Source organism: Mchenga conophoros, linkage group LG16 (genome assembly GCF_057382185.1).
Source record: "Mchenga conophoros isolate Kocher_MC1m ecotype Shallow Benthic linkage group LG16, M_conophoros_male_GT1.1, whole genome shotgun sequence".
Classification (NCBI taxonomy): domain Eukaryota; kingdom Metazoa; phylum Chordata; class Actinopteri; order Cichliformes; family Cichlidae; genus Mchenga; species Mchenga conophoros.
This window is the reverse complement of record NC_140541.1, coordinates 32,176,191-32,203,961: the sequence shown is the minus strand read 5'-3', so window position 1 is coordinate 32,203,961 and position 27,771 is coordinate 32,176,191. Positions and strand designations below refer to the sequence as shown.

Here is a 27,771-nt window from a genome sequence, read left to right as displayed (position 1 = left end):
TCCAAGACAAGACCGAGGGATCCGAGACCAAGACAAGAACAAGACAAGACCAAGACCACGTAAATGTGGTCTCAAGACCGGTCTCGAGACATCCAACTCTAATCTTAGTGTAGTTGCCCAATTGTGCAGTAGGAACAAAAAAAGTGTACTGTTTTGCCTGAAACTTGTCAAACATGTTAACAGTGTCTGTCAAATTAGAGAATTAGTGATGGATGATACATGACTCGCATCAGTAGTGTTTTTGATACGGGCGACACGGTCGGTTGCCCGGGGCGGCATCGTGGTGGGGGGCGGCATCACGGGCATCGGCAAAAAAAAATAATTTTGCTCGTACTCATGGTGCCCCGACGTCAGCCAGCACATTTTGTGAATGGCATAGGCACCGATCGGCTTTCTATCGCACATTTGCTGGGAGTAAGGGCGCCCTCCATTTGCGAGGTACTTACAGCACAGGGAGGAGAGGGCGGGGCGGCGGGGGATTCACTGACTGGCTGGAGCAGCATCTAATAACCAACTCGCAAAATAAAACAAAATAAAAACAAACCAACAAACACAAAAACACCAGACATTATGACACAGAGTTATAATTTGCACCAATGTTTTTTCGAAATTCTGTATGCGAAAAGTGAGCGCGAGAGAGTAAAAACATACATGATTTACTCATGAAAGTGGCCACTTTCTCATTACTTTCATATTTTTTTTTAGTAAGTATACAAAACATACAAGTTTCATTATATAATTTTTCAAGGGATCTTATATGTGCTTTTCATACAAGTTTCATACAAGACAGATAAAAACTTTATAAGATTTATATATATCTTTTCCATATGGGCACATTCACACACTACATAGAAATACACCCTAGACAAAGCGAATCTGTGAACTAACGTATAGGTCTATTAGGTTATGTTGTGGTGATTGCTTCAGGATACATGACCTGCCATTGGATAATGGCAGGTCATGTATCCTGAAACAATCAGAATCATGTATCCTGAAACAATCAGAATCATGTATCCTGAAACAATCAGAATCATAATCAGAATACTTTATTAATCCCTAAGGAAATGATGTGGGTTACAGTTGCTCCAAGAAGAAATGGTAAAAATAGCAACAGTAACAGACTAAACTCCAAACAATCCATTATATTACAGATTTTACACAATTAAGAAATAGCACTAATATATGCAGATCACTCAATTATAGATAGAGGGAGTGTTCACCCGGGGCGCCAAACAGGCTGGGACCGCCACTGACTCGCATCACAAAACGGCAAGCATTACCAAATAACAGCTTTTGTCCTCCTAAATTGGGAAGAAATGTGATGTATTTAGCTTCTTACTCAGCATTGGCACTCAATCATTTACACTCCAAGAGCTGTTTCCAAAAGTATTACTGAACTCCTGTTTTTCTTCTTTTGCTCTTGTTTTGTTTGCATCCTAGCATGGTTTATTCTATTGGTGCATTATTCTCTTGGTGATGGTGGTGATAAGGGTCAATTATCAGGTGTTTTAGCTGTTGCTTGCTGTCCAATTAATAAGTATAGGTGCCTTCTCTGCCTCCCCGTCATATTTTATCTTCCTCTGATGTTCAATTTAGGATACTACAATGAAGAGCTACACCATCTTGCTTGGGCTGGTTCCTTCTTCCTTCCTTCTGTTTACATATATGTGTAAAATCCATAATAAATATGTCCCCAGACTTGGAACATAATTAGGAAATAAGGGTGATTACAGGAGACCCCTTGTACCCTGCCCACCACCTATTTGACCCACTGCCCTCTGGTTGGCACCTCAGGTCATTCAGTCCCCACACCTCAGGTTTTATAAACAGCTTCTTTCCCTGGGCCATTCGGACTGGTAACAAACACTACCACCCCCACACACTACACCTGCCCACCCACTCTACTAATCTGAGCCATGGTCTGAGTAACCCTGATCACTCAGGCCATTCACACACAGACTCTATTCAAACCAAGTCCTTTGCACTATTTACAAGCACTTTATTCTCCAGTGTGTGCATTTTGTCTTGTTTTACATATCTTCCTTTAGTTTGTATATTTTTCTGCTGTTTGTTATTTATTCCTGCTGTCTTGGCGCTTATATTTTATTTCTGATCGGTTGGCATGGAGCACCCACAATTTTGTTGTACATGTACAATACCAATAAAAGACTATTCTATTCTATTTTAATCTATTGTATTCTATTTATCAAATTAAACTTTGATGACCTCATCACACATTATGATATTATATAGAAAAAAGAGAAAACTTCCATGCACTGTCCACTTAGGTGACTCAAGTCACGCGGTCTTTGATTGTCAACTGAATTAAATGGTACCATTTAAAGGATGTACTAAAGCTAAAATGAATGTAAATCTTTTCAAATACCAGCTTTGTGCTACCTGCCTTGACCTCTAAAGTCTCAGTTCTTCTCCCATTTCTTTTATTAACCAATAAATGATGTGTTGACCTTGCAGCGCACAGAGCTTTGATGTAGTCTGAGGGATAGATGTACATGCATTGCATATAAAAATTTATTCTGAATCTTCACCAAAATCTCCTCTGGACTGAATGCTGAACACTGATTTATTTTGCAGCACTTCGCCTGGAGTTAATCGTCCCGATAGCTTTGGATGAAGCGAAGGAGTACCCACTTTTACTTGTCCTGTACGTAACTTTGTTTTAACAACTTTGAGAATGCCTCATTGTCGGCCTTACTGCTTCAGTTGAAGTGTTAAGAACTGTAGAGTGAGTTTATACAGTGACTACAGTGAAATCCCAACCTAAAGATAGGGACCGCCCTCCTCTCCAGAAGAGTATAAGAGTAATGTTTTAGAGGCCATTAGGTGTTTAAAACATAATGGTTGTTGTTATTATTTCTTCAATTTTTGTAGTTTATTTTGCATCCTTTCATGAAAACTTTGGCGCTCTAAACTCTTTTTGCCTTCCAAAGTGACAGCACCCCTGGTGGTCAGGCTGTGAGTGACCGTTTTTCCCTGAGCTGGGACTCTGTTCTGGTCAGTTCCAATGATGTCATTGTGGCCCATCTGGATGGGCGGGGCAGTGGCTGCCAGGGTCAGAGGATCTTACACGAGGTTTTCCAGAGACTGGGAACTGTTGACGTTCACGATCAGCTCACAGCACTCGAGTATGTATTGGTACAGATAATATTTACATACAAACTACGTACAAAATGACATTTAGTTAATGTTCTTTTAATTTTCAGGCATCTGGTAAAGCTGCCCTATATTGATGCCAACAGAGTTGGAGTTTATGGAAAGGTAACAGCCTCTTTAACTGAAATTAAAACACGCATAAAAATTAGCAATTTATTTATTTATTTAATTCTTTTTTCACAAAAACATTGTTTTCTATATTTTTTTAGGCATATGGAGGCTTCTTGTCCACACTCCTGGTCCTTTCCCACAGCTCTGTGTTAAGGTGTGGCATTGCTGTCACTCCTATAACAAACTGGAGATTGTATGGTAAGCTTATTCAAGACTTTACAATAATATTGTCACTAGTTATAGTTATGACTTACGAATACCACGTTAAATGAAAAATTCAAGTTATGAAGGCACTGAAGGGCAATATTTCTGCCCGTGTTTTGCCCGTGTTACGAAATCCGCTGGCTGTGATTGGCTGAGCCCACAATGCCTACAATGCCCACAATGCCTTCTGAATCATGTGACAACCCCTTTGCTTTCGTACTCGCGCTTAGCTGTTTCACTCGAGTGTTGTTAGCTATTATTAGCCTATAGCCTATCGTTCACTCAAAAGGCGAGATGGGTGCTTCGACTTACGAAAATTTTCGACTTACGAAAGACCCTCGGGAACGAATTAATTTCGTAAGTCGGGGTTCCACTGAGCAGTAAGATTGGTTATTAATGGTCACCATTTGTCCACCATGAAGTGAAGAAGTAATATTAAATTAATCATGTGTTAATTAAAACAACAATGCCATGTCTGTTAACAGTTTTATTCTGGTTTTCGATAAAGGGTCTGCCTTCACTGAGAAATACTTTGGCTTTCCAGCAAGAGAGGACCACAAATACCAGGTACACTTGTATGTTAGTGGTGGGTTTTTGGGTTATTATGTTCCATATAACATGTTCATATCTAGCTAATAATTCTTATTTATGTCACAACTCTAATACTAAATACAAGAATACTGAATGCAGACACTCACAGATTGATGACGGGATTTAAAACTTTCACATTAACAGCAAATACTTACAGGAAACACTTCAAAGGGGAGAGTTGTTTTTTTTTATCCCTTTAATTTTTTTTTCCTGTAAGTATTTGTGGTTCAAAAGTGAACAGATGGTGTAGAAGTTACCCAGGTAAGTGGAAGTGATAAATATGTAAAGGGACAAGACTGGGTTTAGTGGTAGGAAACCAAAGATGTTGCAGATGTGGCATAGTGTGAAAAAGCACTGAACAGTGCAAAAATGCACAGTTAGTAACTAACCACATGAAATTAACCCTCATGCAAGTTATCTGTCAGTGCCACAACAGAATTTCTGTAAATCTACTTCTATATTTGCAGCATACAGCCCTCCATCTCTTTCAGAGTTTTCATACAAACTTTCACTCTTTTTGCACTTCATTTTTTCCCCAGTTATGATCAGTTTCCAAGTTTTTGCCTCTGAGAAGAAAACCCATGCCATGAAGTTACCTCCACCACGATTCTGTGTATCAAAGTATTAATAGTTGATAACAACAGCTGATGGCACACGTTGTTCAGTTTTTGATTGATCAGATCATAGTATATTCTCATTTGTTTTTTAACTTTACATTTAGCAAACACTAAGCACTATCGTGCTGCACCTTTTTATTCAGAGTAGCTACATACAGACCTGGCTGGTATAGTACTGCTAAGGTGGTCATCATTCCTTAACCTCTTTCTGCAGAGAAGTTCTTCAAATCTTTATGTTTGGACACTAATAACTTCATTTATGAAAGCCCTCATTGTTTGATCATTCACTTTGGTTGGACTCCTGTCTCTCTGAACATTTCCGATGTTTCCAAACAGTCAGTGAGGTCACGATGCTCCCTAGAACACTTAAAGTTTCAGTTTCTGTGTTTCCCTTGATCTTTATCTCAGCACAGTGAGAAGTCTCCAGTGAGTTTCTTGTACTTGCAGGCTTTAGGTTAAGTCCTGCAGTGTATATAATTTATAATGTACAGTGTAAGTCATGGGATCGTAGAAAGGTGTGTCTGTTTTTATAAATTTTGCCTACTAGTTTTAATTTGTCAATCACAATCAAGTTTTCACCACAATTTGCAGCAGCAAAGGGATTACATACTTGCAAGCCATGCTTGCAAAACCTTCATTTTGTTGCCATAATTTAGTGAGTGCACACTGATTGTGGAGAATTTAAAAAATGTATTATCCCTGTGCCTTTTCTGAATTTTTGCTAAAAATAAATATGTGTTGATTTTTTTTTATTTTGTGCCGCTGTAGAATTCACTTCTTCTCCAGTAGTGGCTGAGGTTTATTTGTGTTGCTATTTTTATGTGCAGCCGTCAACTATATGTGTGTATATATATATACTAGGGGTGGGGGAAAAAATCGATACTGTGTAGTATCGTGATATTTTGTTTGCTAATAATGTATCGATACAGGGACGGCAGAAATCGATATTTTGTTACAAAAAAGGATTTTGTGGAATGGAACATGCTCTGAGTTCAGAGCATGTTGATCCTTTTTCTGAGCAAGAATCCTGACATTCCTTCACTGTCCAAATGTGTTTAACTTTTTTTTGGGCAGCAATAAACATGACAGTTTACTTATTTTAATTTAAGACATGTTTTATATTAATTAAGTTTAAAACTTTTTTATTTAATGTAAAATTATATTTTGTTTTAATTTACTTTCAAATTCTTCTGTTGCTGAAGGGGCTGCATAGTTTTCATAAATTTCATAGTTCAGAATAGCTATAATTGTACCAGATGGTTGCAATCAGTTAAGTTGGACTAGACTGTAATACAAACCGTTCAGTTTGTCAACAATAAAACTGACTGAAATGAGAGACTGAGTGTGAGACTTTGATATTAGATGAAATAAATATTGATAAAGTTTACCTTTATGTACAGAATCTGAATATCGCAAAATATTTTAAAAAATTGCAATAATATCGTATCGTGCGTTAAGTATTGTGATAATATCGTATCGTGGGATGTATGGTGATTCCCACCTCTAATACACACACACACACATACATATATATATATATATATATATATATGTATATATCTTGCTGGTGACATTTTACAGAGCCACCATAGAGAGCATCCTAACGTACGGCATAACAACATGGTATGCAGGGTGCTCAGCTGCAGACAGGAAAGTACTGCAGAGGGTCATCAACACAGCCCAGAAGATCACTGGCTGCTCTCTGCCCAGCCTGGAGGTCACTGCAAACTCTCGGTACCTCAGCAGAGCTGGCAATATCATCAAGGACCACTCTCACCCCAGCAATCAACTGTTTGAACTATTACCGTCAGGCCGACGGTACAGGTCACATAAAACCAGGACAAACAGATTCAGGGATAGCTTCTTTCCCAGAGCTATCACCGTAGTAAATAAGCACAAAAACAATTGAACCTATTCCATACCGTCACTGTCATTATATTATGCTGCTATTCATACTGTCATTATATTAATGCTGCTATCCTGTATATATTGTACATACTATTGTTTGAGTACTTACGATTGTTTTTTTTGTACTTTTTATATTTTACATTTATATTTATTATTGAAACTTGCACCAAGGGAGTGGCACTCCAATTTCGTTGTACTCTGTACAATGACAATAAAGGCTATTCTATTCTATTCTATTCTATTCTATTCTATTCTATATGTATATATATGTATCTATATATAGTTGTCAGCCACCTCCTGTACATGGATGACATCAAGCTGTATGCCAAGAGTGAACGAGACATCGATTCACTGATCCACACTACCAGGCTATACAGCAATGACATTAGACTGTCGTTCGGACTGGAGAAGTGTAGTCGGATGGTAACAAAGAGAGGGAAGGTAGTCAGAACTGAGGGGATTGAACTACCAGAAGGCAACATTGCAGACATAGAGGACAGTTACAAGTACCTGGGGATTCCGCAGGCGAATGGGAACCATGAAGAGGCCGCTAGAAAAGCTGCAACCACCAAGTACCTGCAGAGGGTCAGGCAAGTCCTGAGGAGTCAGCTGAATGGCAAGAACAAGATCCGGGCCATCAACACGTACGCCCTGCCCGTGATCAGGTACCCTGCTGGGGTAATAGGCTGGCCAAAGGAGGAGATAGAAGCCACTGACATAAAGACAAGAAAGCTCCTTACCATGCATGGAGGGTTTCACCCCAAGTCCAGCACCCTGAGGCTGTACTCTAAGCGGAAGGAAGGGGGCCGGGGACTGGTGAGTGTCAGCACCACAGTCCAGGATGAGACAACGAACATCCAAGAATACATTGGGAAGATGGCCCCAACTGACCGAGTGCTCAGTGAATACCTCAGGCAGCAGAAACCCAAGAAAGAGGAGGGAGACGAGGAACCATCATGGAAGGACAGGCCCCTGCACGGTATGTACCACCGGCAGATAGAGGAGGTGGCTGATACCCAGAAATCCTACCAGTGGCTGGACAAAGCTGGACTGAAAGACAGCACAGAGGCACTAATCATGGCAGTACAAGAACAAGCTCTGAGTACAAGATCCATAGAGGCTGGGGTCTATCACACCAGGCAAGACCCCAGGTGCAGGCTGTGTAAAGATGCCCCAGAGACAATTCAACACATAACAGCAGGGTGCAAGATGCTAGCAGGCAAGGCATACATGGAACGCCATAACCAAGTGGCCGGCATAGTGTACAGGAACATCTGTGCCGAGTATAACCTGGAAGTCCCGAGGTCAAAATGGGAGATGCCCCCAAGGGTAGTGGAGAATGACCAAGCTAAGATCCTGTGGGACTTCCAGATACAGACGGACAAAATGGTGGTGGCTAACCAACCGGACAAAATGGTGGTGGCTAACCAACCGGACATAGTGGTGGTAGACAAACAGAAGAAGACGGCCGTAGTGATCGATGTAGCGGTTCCGAATGACAGCAATATCAGGAAGAAGGAACACGAGAAGCTGGAGAAATACCAAGTGCTCAGAGAAGAGCTCGAGAGGATGTGGAGGGTGAAGGTAACGGTGGTTCCCGTGGTAATCGGAGCACTGGGTGTGGTGACTCCCAAGTTAGACGAGTGGCTCCAGCAGATCCCGGGAATAACATCGGAGATCTCTGTCCAGAAGAGCGCAGTCCTGGGAACAGCTAAGATACTGCGCAGGACCCTCAAGCTCCCAGGCGTCTGGTAGAGGACCCGAGCTTGAAGGATAAACAGGGGCGTGCTGGGTGTTTTTGTTTACATATATATATATATATATATATATATATATATCTCATTGGCAATGTCTGAACCTTATAACAGTTAAAAGTCCTGGTAGTTTCAATCATCTTTCATTTTGCAGTTATTGAGACTAGAGCAGGGCGATATGGCCAAAAATATTTATCACGATATATATTTGAAAATTTGCGATAACGATATAACCAACGATATAATTGATGCGAGACAAAATACAACTCCACAACATTACTAGCGCAAAAAGACAACCTATCATTTATTTTCACTTAAACAAGAAGCTGGTTTATGTACATTAAAGCTTTATAAAAATGTAACAGTGCAAATGCAAATTCCTTGCTGAAAGTTTAACCAAAAGGCATTTCCAGTAGAAATGGGCTGACATAAGAGGTGCTTTGCAACATTAAACTGCAGTGTGCAGTACGTATTTTTCGGACCATAGGGTGCCCAGGATTATAAGGCACATTACGCGAAACAAAGCAGTCAGATATGTTTCATCTTGTTCTCTCTATAAACTTCACAAGATGCTCGGTTGAACTTTTATTAAACTCTTAATAAACAGTCATGAGTCTCCGGTTCTCACCTTCCGGTGTTACACTCTCAAGACCCCGGGTGGAACACACAGGTAAATGCAATTCCCATTGCTACATCCCTTTTCTTTTACAAAGACAATGAACTATTCATAAGTTGAGAACTCAATTTGCAACTGGAACAAAACTTAGACATGACATTTCTTTGTTAGACACAATTTTCTTCAAAAATAAAAATTCTTTCTTCCACTTACTTTTTTAGCTTTCTTTCTATTTTCCTTTAGTATTACTTTTATTCATTTTTTCTGTTTTGTTTCTCATTTCCTTATTTTTATTTTTTTTTCCTTCCAAACAAGTAAACAGATCACAAAGCCATAACTCAAAATATTATCACAGATGTTCTGCTCTGTTCTCTAACCAGTAAACAAATCACAACATATAACTCAAATGTCGTCACAGATTTTTTTTTTTTTCTTTTGTCTTTCCTCTGACAAGTAAACAAATTACAGCGTATAACTCACAGATTACCCCTTAATTGCATACATAGTCCTTCAAATATCCAGGTTGTTGTACTACCCGTCCTGACCTGGTAGTGCTGTTTTGTGTGTTCTCTTTGCTCTGTGTTGGCACAGTAATGTTCTGCCCCTCAGGCTGGAGATGTGCTGACATGTCTTTTTTGACCTCCGTCGCTCGCCTCAGATGGCGACGATTCCTTCTGAGGACTCTGCCGTTGTCCAACTCCACATCATAGGATCTGTTTCCCAGAGTGTTACACACTCTAGCCTTGGTCCATAAGTTGTGTGGTTCAAAAGGTTGGACTCGCACCAAGTCCCCTGGGTTTAATGTGTCCATGTCCTTCGCTGTCTTGTTGTAGTACTTTGTTTGTCTCTCTCTGTTTTTCATCAGTGCTAACTTGTTGTCAGTCACTGTGGGTTGCAACAATCTGTCTCCTATTGGGAGAAGTGTCCTCGTCCTCCTGCTTAACAGTCTCTGTGCAGGGCTGGTAGTTAAACCTTGTGTTGGGGTGTTTCTGTGGTCCAATAAGGCCAAATATGGATCCTGTCCAGCCAATTTCGCCTTTTTCATGAGTCGTTTGGCAGTTTTAACGGCAGACTCAGCTTTGCCGTTGCTCTGCGGATAGCCAGGTGATGAGGTATGGTGTCGAAATTCCCATTTCCGGCTGAAGTTGGCAAACTCTGTTGAGCTGTACTGGGGCCCGTTGTCAGAAAAAACAATATTTGGGATTCCCTGACGTGCGAAATGAGCCTTTAGTTTCCTAATCACAGTACTCGACTTGGTATCAGGTAGATAATCTATCTCCCAAAAGTTGGAGTAATAATCAACAGTTATTAGGTAGTCCCTACCCTCAAAGTTGAATAAATCTGTCCCCACTTTGGTCCATGGTCTGGTGGTCGGCTCGTGTGGTTTTAGTGTCTCTTTCTGTTGTTTTGCATCCACAGACCGACATATGTCACATGTAGCGATGTACTTTTTGATGTGGTCGTTCATACCGTGCCAGTAGACGCAGTCTCTAGCTCTCCTGAGGCACCCTTCTGTGCCGATGTGTGTTGAGTGAATTCGCTGGGTTATATCTGCCTGCAGTGCTTCTGGAATCACCACTCTCTCTCCCTTGAAGACCAATCCATCCTGTGTGCTCAGTTCATCCTGCAAAGATTGGAACTGGGTTATTTCAACAGGTACATCTTTCTTACAGGCTGGCCACCCCTTTTGTATTGCTTTTATCAGCGTTTGTAGTGTGTGGTCGGTTCTCGTCCCTGCCCGTATTCTGTCCATGCTTTCTGTTGAAACAGGTACATAGTCCACCATGTTGACACATTCTGTCTCCAACTCTGTCTGGCTTTTGATGCCATCCTGCAGGTAGGCCCTACTCAGCGTATCAGCAAGTAGCATGTCCCGGCCTGGAACATATGTTATGGTTATATCATATTTTTGCAGCCTTAATAGCATCCTTTGCAGTCTCTTAGGTGCATGTAACAGTGGCTTTTTAATAATGTTCTCGAGTGGCTTGTGGTCTGATTGCACTCTCACAAGACGACCATATGTATATTGGTGGAATTTCTCCATCCCAAACACAATAGCTAAGCATTCCTTTTCAATTTGTGCATAACCTCGTTCAGTGAGCGTCAATGCACGACTTGCAAATGCCACTGGTTTTCCATGTTGAGTCAGAGCTGCTCCCAGTCCTGTCTCGCTGGCGTCACACTGCAGCGTCAGCTCTTCTTCAGGGCTGTAATATTTCAAAACTGGGACTTGTGTTAGTTTTCCTTTCAGTCTTTTAAATGCATCTTCCTGCACGTCTGTCCACTCCCATAGGCTGTCTCTGTGCGTCAGTTGTCTGAGAGGCTCACAGTCGTCTGACAGATGCTTGTAAAACTTTGATAAATAGTTGACCATTCCAACTAGTCTCTGCACCCCTTTTATGTCAGTTGGTGCTGGCATCTCTGTGATGGCCCGTACCTTCTCTGGGTCTGCTCTCAGCCCCTCTGCTGTGAGTAGATGTCCGATGTATGGTACTTCCTGTCTTCTAAGCTTGAGTTTTTCCACATTTAATTTGATGTTTCTCTCTCTGCAGCGTTCCAGGAAAAGTCTCAGGTTTCTGTCATGATCCATTTCTGCCAACTCAGTCGTCTCTCCTTTTCCAGTGATCAGGATGTCATCAGCAATGATGTATGTGCCTGGCAGGTTCTCTAACGCTTGCATCAGTTTGCGCTGAAAGACCTCTGGCGCTGGGCTGATCCCCATCGGCATTCTCAGCCAACGAAAGCGACCAAATGGTGTTGCGAATGTCGTGAGATGGCTTGACTCTTCTGTAAGCTTCACATGCCAAAAGCCATGTTTCACATCACAAACTGTGAAAACTTTCGCTTTTGACACATCTGGCAATATGTCATCTATTGTCGGTAACGGGAAGTGACTACGCTTCAAAGCTTTGTTAAGCGGTCTTGGGTCAATACATATCCTGGGTTTGCCATTTGGCTTCTGCACTGTCACCATCCCACTGATCCAATCAGTACTACCTTCCACTGGTGCTATTATTTGTCTGTCTGCAAGGCTCATCAGTTCCTCTTTCAGTGGTTTCATCATCGACACTGGGACTCTGCGTTTTGGCAGTTTGACGGGCTGCACTGTTGTGTCGATTTCCAGCTCATATTCACCTTGCAAACATCCATCTCCTGTAAACACATCCTGAAACTCAGTCTTTATCTCTTCCAACAACCATGCGTTTTTCTCTGATGGAGCTGTTGTCACTGAGCTGTTCAAAGCACAGATGTTATCATATTTAACTTGTATTAGCTTCATCGCTTCACTAGCTGTTCTCCCAAGTAGAGGTGTTTTACAATCCTCCTCTACCACTTGGAACTCGACTCTGTACTTTTTGTTGTTTCTTGGGTTTGTCAGCTTGACCTTACACTTTCCTAATGGACACAGCTTTGACTTATTGTACATCACAAGAACCTTGTCTGTGTGCTCCATTTTGATGTTCGGGTTCAACAAGTTGATGGGAATAACGTTGCAGGTTGCACCACAGTCAACTTGAAACTTGACCAGGCTGTTGCCAATCATCATGCCTGCAAACAGCTGTTCTCGTTTTTTCATGTCTGATTCTTTGATCTGGTTCACTTCTACTGCAGTCTGTGTCATAGCTGTGACAGTCATTATGTCCTCACAGGAATCCGAGTCCTGCTCCGTCACTGTGTGGATCTTTTTTCCATTTTCACTCTGTCCGCTTTTACTCCTGCATGCTATAGCAAAATGATTTTCTTTGCCACATTTTTTGCATTTTTTTCCATATGCTGGGCATTTTGATTTGAGTCTTTCATGTGCCCTTCCACAAAATCTGCATGATATCTCTTTATCCAGTCTTTTTCTCTCTTTTTGTTTTACTGCATGCAGTTCCTCTATAGCCTGTCCCGCTATTGTTTTGTTGTATTCTCTTGAAATCTCCATTGCTCTACAAATATCTAGACATCTGTCTAATGTGAGGTTCTCTTCTCTGAGCAACCTTTCCCTCCAACCGGAGCTGTTCGTGCCACAGACGATCCTGTCTCTGATCAGTGAGTCTTTTAATTGTCCAAAGTTGCAGGTGCTCGCCAGCATTCTCAGGTCCGTAACATATTTATCAATATTTTCTCCAGGAGCCTGATTGCGTGCAAAAAATCTGTATCTCTCGACAGTCTCATTAACTTTGGGATTACAGTGTTCATCGATTTTTCTCATCAGCTCACTTACTGTTACTCTTGCCTCAGCTCCGATCAGCGTTCCACAGAGCTCCCTGCCCCGTTCCCCGATCAGATAGTAAAACAGCTTCACTCTCGCCTTTTCCTCAGCATCCGGCAGAGCTAGTTCCGTGTAGAGTGTAAACTCTTCTTTCCATGTTTTCCACGCTTTAGACAGGTTCACTGAATCCATACTCCACTGTGCGGGTGGCTTCAATCCATCCATCGTAGACGCCGCTGCGCTCTTCTCGTCAGCGTCTCACTTGCTGTCCTGAGCCGTTAGCACCTCCGAGGCTAACTAGCCTAGCTGGACGCGTCGATACCGTCCGCTCAATCTGTTGTCTTCAAAGCGCGGTGTGGATCACTCTAGACCCCGCTGCCACCATGTTTCATCTTGTTCTCTCTATAAACTTCACAAGATGCTCGGTTGAACTTTCCCTCCTCCGAGGTAAACTTTTATTAAACTCTTAATAAACAGTCATGAGTCTCCGGTTCTCACCTTCCGGTGTTACACTCTCAAGACCCCGGGTGGAACACACAGGTAAATGCAATTCCCATTGCTACAAGATAAATCAAACTTTATTAAACTCATTCTTCTTGCTTCCTCCACTTCTGTACCATTGATTCATTAATGTTGAATTCTCTGGCAGCTGCTCTATTCCCATGTTGTTGCAGTATATGACTAACCTTGTATTGTGGATGGATTATCTCAGTTGTTCTCCTGACTGAAGATTGGTCCTTTTACAGCATCCTGCCATGCGATTGCATTTGTCTCTAACCATGAGGAACCTTAACGTTAACTTTTATAAGTGGAAAAGTGTTAGTGTTCGTCCTCCAGCTTCACTGTTTATGTTATGCTAACATAGCTGTGTTGCTAGCGATCACGTAGCACATTATTATATACCAGCTAGCCCAACTTCAGTAACCCTACAAACGTCACTGCTGTTTAGTTTCCTGTCTTCATTTATGTTGGAAGTGATAGCAGAGCTGTACGTTTGATTTTTTTCAGAAATGTCTCAGTCAGAACATGCAATATCATGCTTAGGTAACTAGCGAGCTAACTTCCGCTAGCTTCCTGCTAGCTTCTAACTCCGTTAAATGTAATACATTTTGTTTTCATGGATGCCTGGAAGTTAAACTTCATAGTTACACCTGGTAAAGCAGCAATGCTGATCGTTTTATTAAAGATGAAAGAATTTAGACAGTTTTTAACTCTTAGTGATGCTGCAGTGTTCGTTTGACCTGAAGCATACGGAGTTTAGGACCCAGATTACTCCCAGATTTAAGGGCATCTTAGTCCGACGGCCGCTTGCATGTTCTGCAAAAAAAAATGTGCTTTGTCGTGTATCTGACGGACAAACACCAAACCAGTTCCACATCACTGAAGTTGCACCATTTTTACAAACCAATTCTGGTTCATCTGTTTCACTCAACAATCGGCCATGTGCGTATGAAAACAAAGGCACTGCGCATGCGCGTTTTACTCATATTCTATCGCGATATTTCATTTTCCTATCGTTGCCTAACATTATACCGGTATTACCGTGAACGGTATAATATGGCCCAGCCCTAATTGAGACCACTGTGCTTCCTAGATCACTCAAAGTTTTAGATATGTTTCTATGGCCGTGCTTTGGTCTATGCTTTGCCACAGTCCAAAGTCCACAGCGAGTTTTTTAGACTTACTGGCTTTATGTTATGTTCTGTCATGCAGTGTGAATTATGGGCTCTAATAAACACAGGTGTATGCGTTTCTAAATTATGCCCAATAAATTTAATGAAAAAACAATCTACATGGATAAATAACACTGCAGGCACTAAAAGAAAAATGTGTTTGTTTTGGTCTGGTCTGGGTTGAACTAGAAAAATCAAAACTGTTGTTTCCGCAGTATTTCTAGCACTGCACCACCAGATGCAAACAGATTTTAAGATGTCCAAACTGCCTCTCCTCTCACCTTTGCAACTGAAGTTTCTGTTTAAGATCAGCAAAGTACAAAGTTCTGCTGATGGCAGCGCAAAATTAAAACTCATTAAGGGAAGCTTTGATCTCTGCTGCTCAGTCACTTGACAGTTTTGTTACTTCAGTACATCCACCCTTGCTTACTGACACTTCCATCTGTGTTTGGTTGCATCTGATAGAAGTTGCTATAAATATTTATGAGTGGGAACTGATGCTGTTTAAAGATGTAGTTTCTTGTCTTCTAACCAAAGTTTTATGCTAGTGGCTTCAACATTATGAGCTGTTTTATTAGATTTAAATCTGATATAGTTAAGCTGTGTCTGATTCTGCACTGGGTGGTGACTGTTCACTGTCTCCTGCAGATTTCCAGTCTGCTCAGCAACATCACAGGACCTGCAAGTCCATTGAACTTTCTTATTATCCACGGCACAGCAGATGGTGAGCATGGGAATAGATAAACATGATGAAGCAGATATGTAGCTGTAGAATTAAGTAGGGTTTACTGCCAAATTAACTGTAAATAAGTACATACTGACAATTCTTTTTTGCAAATTTAACATAAAAATGAATGCAAAGGAAAAAAAACTGTAAGTGTTAGTCTAACTATTGCATTTCTTTTATTTTACTGAATTCCTAACAATGCTCTGCATAATGGGGTGAATGGTTGTTGTGCAAAGTTATTGCATTGTAAATTGTCATTGCAACTCTTTGTTCTCTTGACAGCCAATGTTCATTTCCAGCATTCTGCTGAGTTGGTCAAACTGCTGTCTGCATCAAATGTTAACTACACTCTCCAGGTGACTTCTGCCATCTCCTCTCTGCATGACATTCATTTCAGTTCCCTAACAAGAGCGGACCCATGTGCTGTGTTTGTGAATTTATCAACCAGCCTTCTTATTTTTATTCTCTGAAGGTTGAAAAGTCATTTAACAAAAGCTTCTGCTTTCCCATGTGTCCATATCAGAAAGCAGTGTGGTCAGATATGTGATGGTTTCTTTCTGCTGCACAAGATAATCAGGTCTTGGCAATTAAAGCAATGTTTGTGGACAGCCGCTTGTGTGAGCAGATGCTAGGCAACGTTTATATGAATAATTTTCCAAACAGTCTATTTTGTGTCAGCGAGATTTTACAAACTGTGGTTAAAGATAAAAAAAAAAAAAAATCCGTTTTAAATGTGGCCAGTTTCGCCTTCAAAATCATCTTCTCGTATAAGATGATAATTAGATAATTCAGTAAAAGTCCTGGCATGCCCCCTTGCATTTGTGCCTCTGCAGTGGTTACTGGATCTCCCCCAGTCTGTTAAAACTGTGATCCTTCAGCTTGATTTTCATTTGCATTAGTTGGGTACACAAAACTGCATGTGACATCTTTTGATTCTTTCTCTGTATGAGAAAGTGCTTATTTCAAACTGAAACATTGTCAGAAAAACTAGCCACAGAGACCTATGAAGAATAAAAATAAATAAATAAATCTAATGGCAACACCCATGGTGCTGAAATAAGTTAAGAGCCATTACTATTGAATTTATATAAATGACAATTAATATTATTAATTAGAAAGAAACAACTGCACTACGAGTGCACTGATGTGCAAGCTCCACAAGTTTCTCTCATTTCTACCAGCTGTTGATCAGCAGGAGGGTGTAAAGTCATTAAAATAAATGTATATGCCATCTCCCTGCACTCAGATGCATGCTACTCCCCCGAACATGATCGTGATGGTCACATGTCATGTTTAACACCCACTGCTCAACAAAATTGTACAAAAAAATCACAACACTTTGAAAACTCCTCAGATCTCCATGGGAAAATCATGCTGGATTTTTATTCTGATTCTTAATTCTGGAATGCTGTAGCAAATGCCAATCAGTCTCTGTGGTGTGAGCACAGGGCCCACTAGAAGATGTTGGTACCTCAGACCACCCTCATAAAGTCTGTTTCTGATTGTTTAGTCAGATACATTCACAGCAGTGCCCTGCTAGCCAAATGCAAAAAAACAACAACAACAAAAAAAAAAAAAACCATAAAAAAAACACCAAAGAACTTGCAAAGCCATTACTATTTTGGGGGTTCTCTAATTCCCATCCTCTCATTGTTACCCCTCTAGTAACTGTTGCACTAGAGGAGCTTTTAAAAACACCAAAGCAGCTGAAACTGATTGACAGCCCCTCTGCTGCTTAACTGAACAGATCAATATCATATCAAAGTTAAGTTATAAAATGTAACTGATGCTAAACTCTGATTAAAAAGTGTTCCTTTAATTTTTTAATTAGTTTATTACAGTAATTGTATTCTTCAACATGAGTGTCTCAATTCCTTTATACACTTTAGATTGATTCTATATAGTCACTGTATTTGCATATTTTATTTGGGGTGGTGCGGAGTGTGGATCCTGATGACCATAGGGTAGCACTGGAGCATGTTTGCTATGTTGTTACCTCTGAACAGTTTCTGCTCAAATGTGTAAAGAGAAAACACAAGTAGCCCAGCCTGAACTCTCACAATTCCTGCTTAGTCAGTACATTATAACCACTTGCCTAATAGTGTTAGCATGTTAGTCCTTTGAGCGCATCCAGTGGTTAGAGTCTACAAGACAAGTGAAGGTTCCCTGTGCTATATGGCAAAAAGATCTTAGCAGGAGATCCTTAGCCGCAGATCAGAACATACTGTCACCAGTTCATCCGTTCATTGTTTTCTTGTCTTTCATCAATGTCAGCTGATTATTACCAATGCTAACTGGTATTTGCTGGTGTAGTTTTGTTGGCTGTACTATGATGTTAATATCAAGGCAATGTTTTATTTTGTTTTTGGAACTCCTTTCTTTCACTTAGAATATACATCATTTCTATGTTTTTTATTACAAAGAAATAATGACTCTCCTTTCCATTTCCTTCTGACTAGATATTCCCAGATGAAGGACACAACATTATTTCAGTAAAGAGTCAACACTACTTTCTGAGCTCAGTGCTGAACTTTTTCAACCGCTGCTTTGAGGAGGGGTACAATGAAGATGATTAGCTCGAAGTAAGCTCCTGTGGTAAGGTGGTTTTATGGAGAGTGCGCTGGAGCAACTGCTGTAGTGAGCCAGCGATGAGAGGTTGTGTTTCCCTGAACATCTGCTGCCTGATAAAAATGATTAATAAAACCCCACTGACCTATAATATTTAAATTAGGTCCCTTCACATTTGTTGGAATGCAAAGAAAGTTAGAGCAGTGAATCTGAGGTTGTGGGGAAAAACAAAAGATAGGTTAATATTATACTACCATTAAGAGTTCTGTTTTGAATGTTTGTACCATGTAATGCATACAAATGTCAGGGAATCAAAGAAACTTGTATTTTTTTTTGTATCTTTCCTGAAATCTACTGTGAATTCATGTGAATACATTCTGTGAACAGAGAAAAATCACCTATAAATCCACCAAATCGTATCACTATCAGACCGAATCACCAAACAGTTCCTGCAGGTGCCTTTACCTCATATAGTCTTTTCTGAGCTTCGGGCAAACACAGCAATACAAAAATATCGTATGACAATATGTAACAGAGAGTGAAATGGGGTTTAGCCATGCTGTTTAAATCAGGTAAAGAAAACCTTTAATATGAAAGTTTCAAAAAGGAAGTTACTGTGAGTCTTAGTTTTTTGTATTTCTTCTTTTATCTTTGTTAGAAGGAACCTGTGTGTCTGTTCAAGATGAATCTGCTATTTGGGTGCACATTGCCATGTGACATATTAAAAGTATTAATTGTGTTATTCAGGGAAGATTTCTTAGTTTAACAATATCTTCATCTATGTTTTTAGAAATAGATGAATAAATTTCAGATGTTTGTGACCAGCTTGAACCTTTACTGTTCCACACAGTGTTTAATATCCACAAAATGTGAAAAGAAATTAAAGTGGAGAATGGAGAAAGTTCATGTGTAAGATAAGCAGTCTATGCTGTACAGTGCGCTTTGGCCACAACAGAACTGTAATAAATACTGCATCTTTCCTTCAGTAGCAAACTGATTGTTTGTTGACCATAACCCTGTGCTGCTCACACTTCTACACTTGCCTGACAAACTGCATCTCATGTACCATATATATATTGCCCTCTGTAGTTGACATTTGTATACTTGGAAACATTTGTACGCTCAAATAAACTGACAAACTTGACATTTTTAGATCTGTGTGTTGCAGTAATAGATTATTTTGATTTTAAAGTGACAGTGCATATATTCATGAAGCTCCAAGGTCACTCTAATGTAACGAGTATAGTATAGATCACTGAAATGTTCCTTTGCTTCAGCGATACAGAGTGATATGACTGGATCAATGGCAATTTTGCAGCTGGGGCTCATACAGAGCTGTCAGGATGTGCTAAGCATAGCAAATGGCATGCAGATTAAAAGCTGATGAGTAGGGAGTCTCCATAATAGTTCAAGGTTTTTTTTTCCAGCTTTTATAAGTTGTATTATCATCAGTTATATTATGCTGACATAGTGTCAGTTGCTGTACTAGCATAGCACTGCTAAACCATTCAACTAAGTAAGGAAAAACATGAATCCAGCATTACTTTAAGACATGAAGGTCAAAAAATCTGAACATTTTCAAGAAATGTGGTGGGACTGGCTCTCTGAGTATTGCCTTTAGAAAAGAAGAGTGGTGCTTACAAAAAGATATGTTCATTAGAAGCACCAGTTCTGCAAATTTACCAATTAGCCGCATCCAATGAGAATCCATAACAATGCTTCCCAGCGATACATCTAAACATCAGCTGAGACGTTTAGATATGAGACCAATACTGAATGACAACAAGGCTTTGCAGGTAAAACTCTTGGAGATTTACTCAGAATTTAAAGTAACAGTTCATCAACATAGATATCGCAGCATCCTGCAGAGATCCACCGTTTCATTTGCAGCTTCTGTAACAGCTCTTTGCTAGCCTGATTAAGTCTGATTTAGGCTCAAATCACCTTTAAGCCAAAAGTACCTAACAGTGACAATGTTAAGCAAATAAGCACACCTCTCAAAGTATTACTAGTAAGGAAAGGGAATTCAAGTAAAATGAAATTTGATCATCATTGGGAACTTTTAAAACATCATATTATGTGGTGGAAATGTGCTGCAGTTATTAAACTGATGTTGTGATCACATTGTTTTCTCAAGTTAAAAAATGTTTAAGGAGAGTAACATTCAGACTGATAAGAGCAGTGTTATTGTTTGTTTGCAGATGTTTAAAAGTGGGTACTTGTTGTGTGAATGTGTATAAAAGGTTTTTTTTCATCCTCTACACAGTATATGTTTAACTTCTGTTACTCTTTTAGGGTGAGGCCTAGACTTTGGTGGTGTTCAAGCCAAATGCTAAAAATGCTCAAACTAACCCTCTGCATGTCTTCTCTCACTGCCTTTGAACACACCCTCACCCCATCCTGTGTCTTTAAACAGGAAGTTTTTCCTTGCCACTGTCGCCAAGTCCTTGCTCAGAGGGGGGGTTGTTTGCTGTTTGGGTTTTTCTCTGTATCATTGTAGGGTCTTTACCTTAAAATACAAGGCACCTTGTGGAATGTTGTTGTGATTTCATCCTACATAAATAAAATTAAAGCCTTGACTGATCTTTGTGATCTGTATTCTTGATTTGGCAAATACTTTATGTTGAATGCCCTTCCTGATCCAACCTTCCCGATTTATCTGGGCTTTGGAATGGCACTTGAAGAACACTGGCTTGTTGCTTTGTAGTTCCACGCAACCAAGCACTGTTCTTAAATGCTTCTCCAATTTGGGAGCTGAAGCATATTGCAGCTGCCATAGGTCAAGAAGCATGCTACACCCTGGACAGGTTACCAGTCCATCGCACTTACACCTACAGTCAATTTATCATCACCAGTTAACCTAATGAGCATGTGTTTGGACTGTGGGAGAAAGCATGATTTCCCAGAGAGAATCCACAGAGACACGTGGAGAAAATACAAAGTCCAGTTTAAGAAGCCAGAAACTGTAATTTTTAAAATGTCATAAATGCATTTTGGCCTTGCAGTTCTTCTTTCAAAGCTTACCAAACAGGTGAAGAGTCCACAAAAAGAGGTAGATGTTAGCCCAAATGTAACCATGTCACCAGTAACTTTAGAACTGAAAGATCTAAAACTGTGAGTTGACTTTGTTCGGTTGTCCTATTATTTTCTTTAGATCTGCGTTGACATCATGTGGTTATCAAGATTTTTTTTCTCATTAGACAAGAAAGAAAAACAAAGTCTCCATTGGGAGCGTCATCTTCAGGAGATGACTAACAGGACTTTCAGAGAAGAGAAATATTTGTTTGTCGTTAAACACCTACTGATCACTGTTGGTGTTAAAATAGACCTTTTCACAACATCTTCCATCTGGCTAGGTTGCCATGTTGATGCATTCCTCCTTAAAAAACGACCAATAATGTTTGTTTTGAGCTCTGAACCACCATAGCTGTTACACATTTTGCTGGCTACTACAAATTTAAGAATTAACATCTGCTTGGTCATTCAGGCTTGTAAGTGCAGGCAGTGATTAATGCACACAGACATGCAGTGTTGATGCAAGTATGTTTGACTTTAAATAAGAAGATCTTGCCTGCTAAATCATTAATGCAGGTAGCCCATGGCCATGACAGATGACTGGGTCTCTTTAATGTGACTGCCAAGGTAACAAACAAATGAAACTTTAGATTGAATTGCTCAGTCCTGCAAACAAATGCAGCCGATTTGGTTCTCTGTTATTTGTGTTCAATCCACCAGAATAACTCAAAGGTTTTTTTTTTTGTTTAGTTTTTTTTTTACATTTTTTTTTTTTTTTACATTTTTTATTATTATTATTTATTATTTATAATCATCACTAGAGGACAATCACAATAACCCCAAAACCTCAACCCTCAACCCTTCCCTTTTAAAACAGCAAAAAGAACGAGAACAAGCATTACAAAATCCATCCTAAGAAGAAAATCAACAGCTTGAAAGAAAACAGAAAAGAAATGAAAGTACAAGACGTCCAGGTCAAATCAATCCATCCCCATAGACTAAACTTTCTATGAGATCTGACATCTTAAAAATATATTTATGTACACACTCTGCTGTATTGTACTGTACAAAATGTGGCAACACTTGACACATTCCCTGTAGACATGCAAACACCTTACTGACACTGTAAAATTCCCCATCTTAGTTCTTTTTTTGAATGTCTTTTAGTGTCCAAAAATACGTGAAATGGTTCTTTACTCTGGTGGAGATGCACTGGAAAATGATCTCACACCTTTTTAAACTTGTGCAATTTGATTTAAGGGTTCAAATCACATATTAAGATGGAGAGCTTTTTCAGTGTGGCCTGAAACTGAAATTACTATATGGCCTATAAACCTGTTATCTTCATCCCAAACTTAAGAGTTTCTAAACTGACTGCAACACCGTGTCTCGAGGACCTGAGTTGACATAGGTTAACATGACACTGCTAATGGATGACTACCACTGCCAGCAAGTAATATTACAGTATGTTGAACCTCATAAGGCATTGTACATGTCTACACAAGACTGCTGTACAATAAAGTGTGACCTCTAAACACTGTTTCCATTCAGGGTGGGCGATGGCAGAGGGTTTCAGCAGGAAATTGCACTTATTCAGGATCTGCTCAGGTTGTAGTGAACTTGCGTGACTAAACATTTTTGCAGATGACTGGAGCATTTCCTTGTGCAACGATACAACAACCAAAAGAGAAGTGAGATCAAAGGTGTATATCGGTGTTCTTGTCTTCCAAAGTGTCGCAGTACCACAAAGGAGACTGACATGGCAAGAATGAGTGAAGCTGAAAGGCGAAGGGGGGAAAAAGAACCATGCACTTGGTTAAGTGTGAATGACTGCAGCTCGGAGAACCTGCAGCAGATCTTCAGTGTGCTTTGCCGAGAAACTGAGCGTCCCAAAACTGAAATGACTCTATGCTAGACGACAGTTCGCGCCTCAAGTCCCGGCAATGCGAGTGTCACTTGTTGTGTCCTTTAGCTATCTTTTTCATCACATTTACACATACACAGACACACACACAGGAGTGCTCATACACACACACATACGCACGCACACACACATACACACTTTGGGAGCATCAGCAGCTCTACCCCAGTGTCCTTTTCTGGCTAAACACTTGGTCCAAACACGAAAGGCCTTGACGGATTTCAGCAAAATTCTTCAAGCTCTGCCAAAGGTCTGACTCCCAAAGACACATTCCTACTCCTCTTCTTCCTCCTCTTCATCGGGTAGTGGTAGCAACTCCTCCTTCAGACACTCCCTGTAGAAACTGGTCAGTGTGGTGTAGAGGTGCTGACGACTCTGCTGAGACAGGAAGTGTCCCTCATCTGGGTAGATCTGGTGGGTAAAAGACATGGAAAACAGCTTTCAGGGTACTTTGATTGCACACAACCATCTCAGGTTTGTGGAGTCTTTTTTGTGTCTTTTAGCTTATTGTTTTTGTTCACTCTCATTCCTCTCATGTTCTTTGCTTCTATTAGTGGGACTAAACTAAAAAGCTTTGAAAACACAGTACAGACTAGTTCCTTTGCACCAAACAGAAGTAAGACAAAGTTATTGACTTTCTGGTTAATATATAGGGGTATTTAGCAGCTAAAAGGGCAGCTGTTTTGTGGAGGAAAAATGAAAACAGTGCTAAAAGAGAAAAATAACATTCGACATAATCTGCACTTCGATTCACTGGGTGGCCAGAAACACAACTTGCTCTTGCTCAAAGTGTACTGTTACTCAAACATTTCATTTCATTGACTTGTGCAGTGATATATAATCATTGTCTATTCCATTAGAATCCCACAGCTGCGTCTTCTGCTGTATAGCCTGGCTTCTGGGCAGAGTGAGGTGGGATTACCTCCTATTTTGCATCACATTTAAACAAAGTGCCAAAATTAATAGCAGAGTAGAGTTAATTTCATAAAGTGGAATACTTTAACCCCTCCCAATCAAAGCCTAAAACTATGCAGCAACTGAGAGAAAAAGTAAAAAAACAACACAAAACACAAAGGTCTGAATTAAATTATGGTCATCTACCTTCCACTTTACCAACCTCCGTATGGACTCTTGTAAGACAACTATTGTCTCTCAGCATTCAGTATTGCTGTGGTGCACTGGCGGCACGGACATCTTGCCGTCAGTGCACCACAGCCACTGGTGTTTCTGCAACACCATTAGCATCTAAAAGAATGGGATCAGAGCACGTTGAAAAAATCCTTGACGTAATCTTGCAACTTAGGAGATTTCTAGTAATGCAGTGGTTAAAACATACACCATGTAACTTCAATTCTCTCAGTCTGAACCCTTGTCATATTTTGTTTCTTTCACACACATGCGTTCTTGTCAAGAAGCATCATAAAATGCCAATTTGTTAGTGCCTCATCAGTGAAAACAAGGTTGCTTTTAATGCTGTACCTCTAATGCAGCACCAACTGCAATATAGGGAGCTGAGAGATAACGGTCACATTTTAGAGACCTACCAAGGCCACATTAGGAGGCTGAATAAGCCTCCTAATGTGGTTTCTTAGCCACAAGGTTCATCTCCTGTTTGGAATCTGCACTTGAAACTTACAACCCAATCTTACTAACCCACTACCAAAGGGAAGCTTTTGCATAACTGAGACATGTCAGTGACTTTCAAAGAACAACACACGTTTGTCACAGTTTCCTGGGAATCAGAACAAGCTGGACGTGCATTTAGAAAAGACAACAGCTTGGACTGTATCTCTGTAAGTTATCTTTACTGCTTATTTTAAAGAAAACCTTACATAATGAGCAGGTGCTATATTTAGGATGCACAACTTTGCTATATGAGCTCCACCACACGTTATTCTAGTCAAGCGACAACTATAAGATGCTCTGCCTAACACCAATCATGCCAGAGCTATGAGATCAACATGCTCCTGTTCTTTTTTAACACAACCTAAACAGGACATTTCGTTAAAATTCATAGTTCATAATTCATTGAACAAAGACACGATTTTTGCAGTTGTGCTTTGGTACACTACCACAGGGGATTTTAAATGAAGTAATCAAGATGCGATCAAAGTGTAGATTTTCTACTTTATTTATTTGCATCAACTTGCATTTTTATAGCTTATATGTGATACCCAAAGAAATGTCAGTGTGAGGGAGGCTATGCAAAATATATATTTAGAGCAGATAGGATCAAAGTAAAAAAGAAATGAAAATTTACTCGTAATTGTCTTAATTAATTAAAAAAAAATTTAATAAGGACGCTTCCGTGAATATTAAATGGTTAAAATCAAGGTATGGCCAAAGAATACTGAAAATATTCTGTAAAAAAAACCAACCTAATATGGAAAGTCTTTTATTTAAAAAATGTATTTATTTTATTTTGACACTGTATAACAGTTGAGCCATTTATCATTGCCATAGGTCATTGTTTTCTACCAAATGCACTCTAAAAACCTAGTGATGACATCTCTGGGTTACACACCTGCATTGAGTAGTTTGCTCCAACTTTCACAAGGTTCTTGACGAGCTCAGCAGTGTGCTGGAAGTGGATATTGGCTGGGAGTAAAAAGAGAAAAATGTCAGCAAGATTCAGCCTGAATCCTAACTGGGAAAAAAAACAGACAATCAGATTCTGGGAGAATGGAAATGCCTCAACAAATCCGACATGCATGGTTAATCAGGGAATGTTTTCCTCTGGAAATCCCAGCATCAATTTAGATAACCCACTTTTCCATTTATCTTTTGATTAAAAAGCATTTGCCTCATTACCTTCCAGGATTGCATGCCTCTTTGTGCTCAGCAGTGATGCACCACAGATAGCGTATTTTCATTTTTATCTACGATTTATTTTGCTTCTTACCATCTGCTGTGCCATGCACCAGCATCAGTGTCTGTTCCCTAAGAGCTTGAACATTCTGCAGCACACTGGAAAACTGCGAGAAAGAGTGGGGAGATAATTAATTGATAGATATGCTAACTGGCATTGAGAAATGAAAATAAAAAAAGATGCAGAATGTGATCAAATGAATGGCACTGTACTAAATTACATTCTACATACAGACACACACCGACAGAGTCATTCAAATTAATTCGAGATCTTTAAGTGATAAGGCATCTCCCACAGATATTATTTTCTGTTCTTGAAATATCACAGATTGCATAAATTATGAGGAAAATGTAAGGTGTGGTACAGCAGAAGCCATGAAATACTTGTCAGGGTCAGATTTGTTGTTTGTGCTTGTGCAAAAAAGTGTTTTGTTCTTCTTCACTGCCTCCTTCCTATCACACTGGGAGGAAAGTACATCTGATAGCTGAACATCAACACCCCAAACTTCGGCATGTGATCTGACACACCGGAGTTCAGAGTAACCAAAGACAGATGAGTGACAAAATCCTACAGAGCATTAAAAAAGAAAAAAAGAAAAAGTAAAGCAAAGCATCGCTGCCTCTGACTTTGATAGCAGCTGCTTTCAGTAACTGCAGGAGCTTAACTGTAGGTGTGTCATTGATGTTAACGTTTTCAAAGATCTACAGGAAACATGCTCGTGGAAGCAGTAAACACGCACCTGATATCTGCTGTCATCCCGTAATGGCATGCCGAGGTATCGTTCAGAGAACGCTGACGCTGTGCAAATGAGAAGTGAGACAATCTTAACAGTGCCACTAGCACACAGTGCTTCAGCTGCAGCTAAGTACCTGCACAAAGTGGAGATCCTGGTATTCAGGGTCCAAATTAAATACTTTTAGTAAAAAGGAAAGCAGCTTGTGGTGGTGAAAAAGTCATCTGTGTCATCTCAGTGTTGCAGAGGACAATGTTTACAGTGGTCAGATTCATCTCACACTCAGATTTCAGAAATAAACAGGTCATTTTTAGTGAGAGGCTAAAGGAGAAGAATAAAGTTTACATTTATTCAGTTTATTAATAAATGATCTAGGTTTACTTTGTCACTTTACTGTGTACTTTAATTGGTTGAATTGCCCGTTAATCATCAGATGTTGCAGACATGAGCTATGTCTTTTTCATTTGCTTCTGACAGTTAGAAATACAGATTAGTTTTTGGCTGTCATTGACATATTGAGCACTGCTCAATATGGAGAATTAAGTTTTGCTTTTGGGTGTAGACATGAGTCTAAATTGTTACACATGAGATGCATAATTCATGTTTGGGAAAATATACTGAGGTTTTAATGAATAAAGATGATGATGCAATATGGTGATGATAAATCAGGACCAACCGTTTCATGATTGTCTAAAAATGCTCTATTCTGGTAAACTCATAGGAGCTGTTAAAGTTGGGAGCTCACACAGTGCAAATGACAACAAGGGGAGTACAATCACAAAGCACGGAAATAAGAAAAAGCAGGAGACAAGACACAGGTGAAAACAATCAGGGAATTAGAGGGAAGACAGAGACAAAATATTACTGCATCTCTACTTTCCTTGCCATTTTTCCTTGGCCTTCATGAGAAACACTTAATGAGACCAAAGAGGAGTGATAAAGTGATAAAGACTAAGAGAAAGAGAAACTCATTGTGGAGAGAGTCCAACCACACTAGGGATAAATCTGTTCTTCATGAAAGACAACACCTGGACAGCAAGCACTTCATGACAGCATTTTAATGTTCTAACCTTGGGGTTCAATGATTAAAAA

General features: G+C 40.0%; 2 protein-coding genes across 5 annotated transcripts in view; one reads left to right on the top strand and one right to left on the bottom strand.

Moving 5' to 3' along the window:
• Positions 1–20,725, top strand: part of LOC146557098 (inactive dipeptidyl peptidase 10) — a 155,352-nt gene extending 134,627 nt beyond the window's left edge. For both annotated transcript variants that reach the window (XM_085249891.1, XM_085249890.1), the window contains exons 19-26: positions 2,596–2,665; positions 2,952–3,146; positions 3,225–3,279; positions 3,384–3,483; positions 3,998–4,056; positions 15,495–15,570; positions 15,856–15,929; positions 18,033–20,725. In XM_085249891.1, coding sequence (XP_085106017.1) covers positions 2,596–2,665; positions 2,952–3,146; positions 3,225–3,279; positions 3,384–3,483; positions 3,998–4,056; positions 15,495–15,570; positions 15,856–15,929; positions 18,033–18,149 — 746 coding nt within the window. In that variant the 3' untranslated portion in view covers positions 18,150–20,725. The remainder of the gene's footprint in view (positions 1–2,595; positions 2,666–2,951; positions 3,147–3,224; positions 3,280–3,383; positions 3,484–3,997; positions 4,057–15,494; positions 15,571–15,855; positions 15,930–18,032) is intronic.
• The window catches only part of dpp10 (dipeptidyl-peptidase 10 (non-functional)), a 258,523-nt gene continuing 251,469 nt past the window's right edge, over positions 20,718–27,771 (bottom strand). For all 3 annotated transcript variants that reach the window (XM_085249886.1, XM_085249887.1, XM_085249889.1), the window contains 4 exons: positions 26,686–26,744; positions 25,980–26,052; positions 25,602–25,675; positions 20,718–23,488 (listed from right to left, as the gene is read on the bottom strand). In XM_085249886.1, coding sequence (XP_085106012.1) covers positions 23,351–23,488; positions 25,602–25,675; positions 25,980–26,052; positions 26,686–26,744 — 344 coding nt within the window. In that variant the 3' untranslated portion in view covers positions 20,718–23,350. The remainder of the gene's footprint in view (positions 23,489–25,601; positions 25,676–25,979; positions 26,053–26,685; positions 26,745–27,771) is intronic.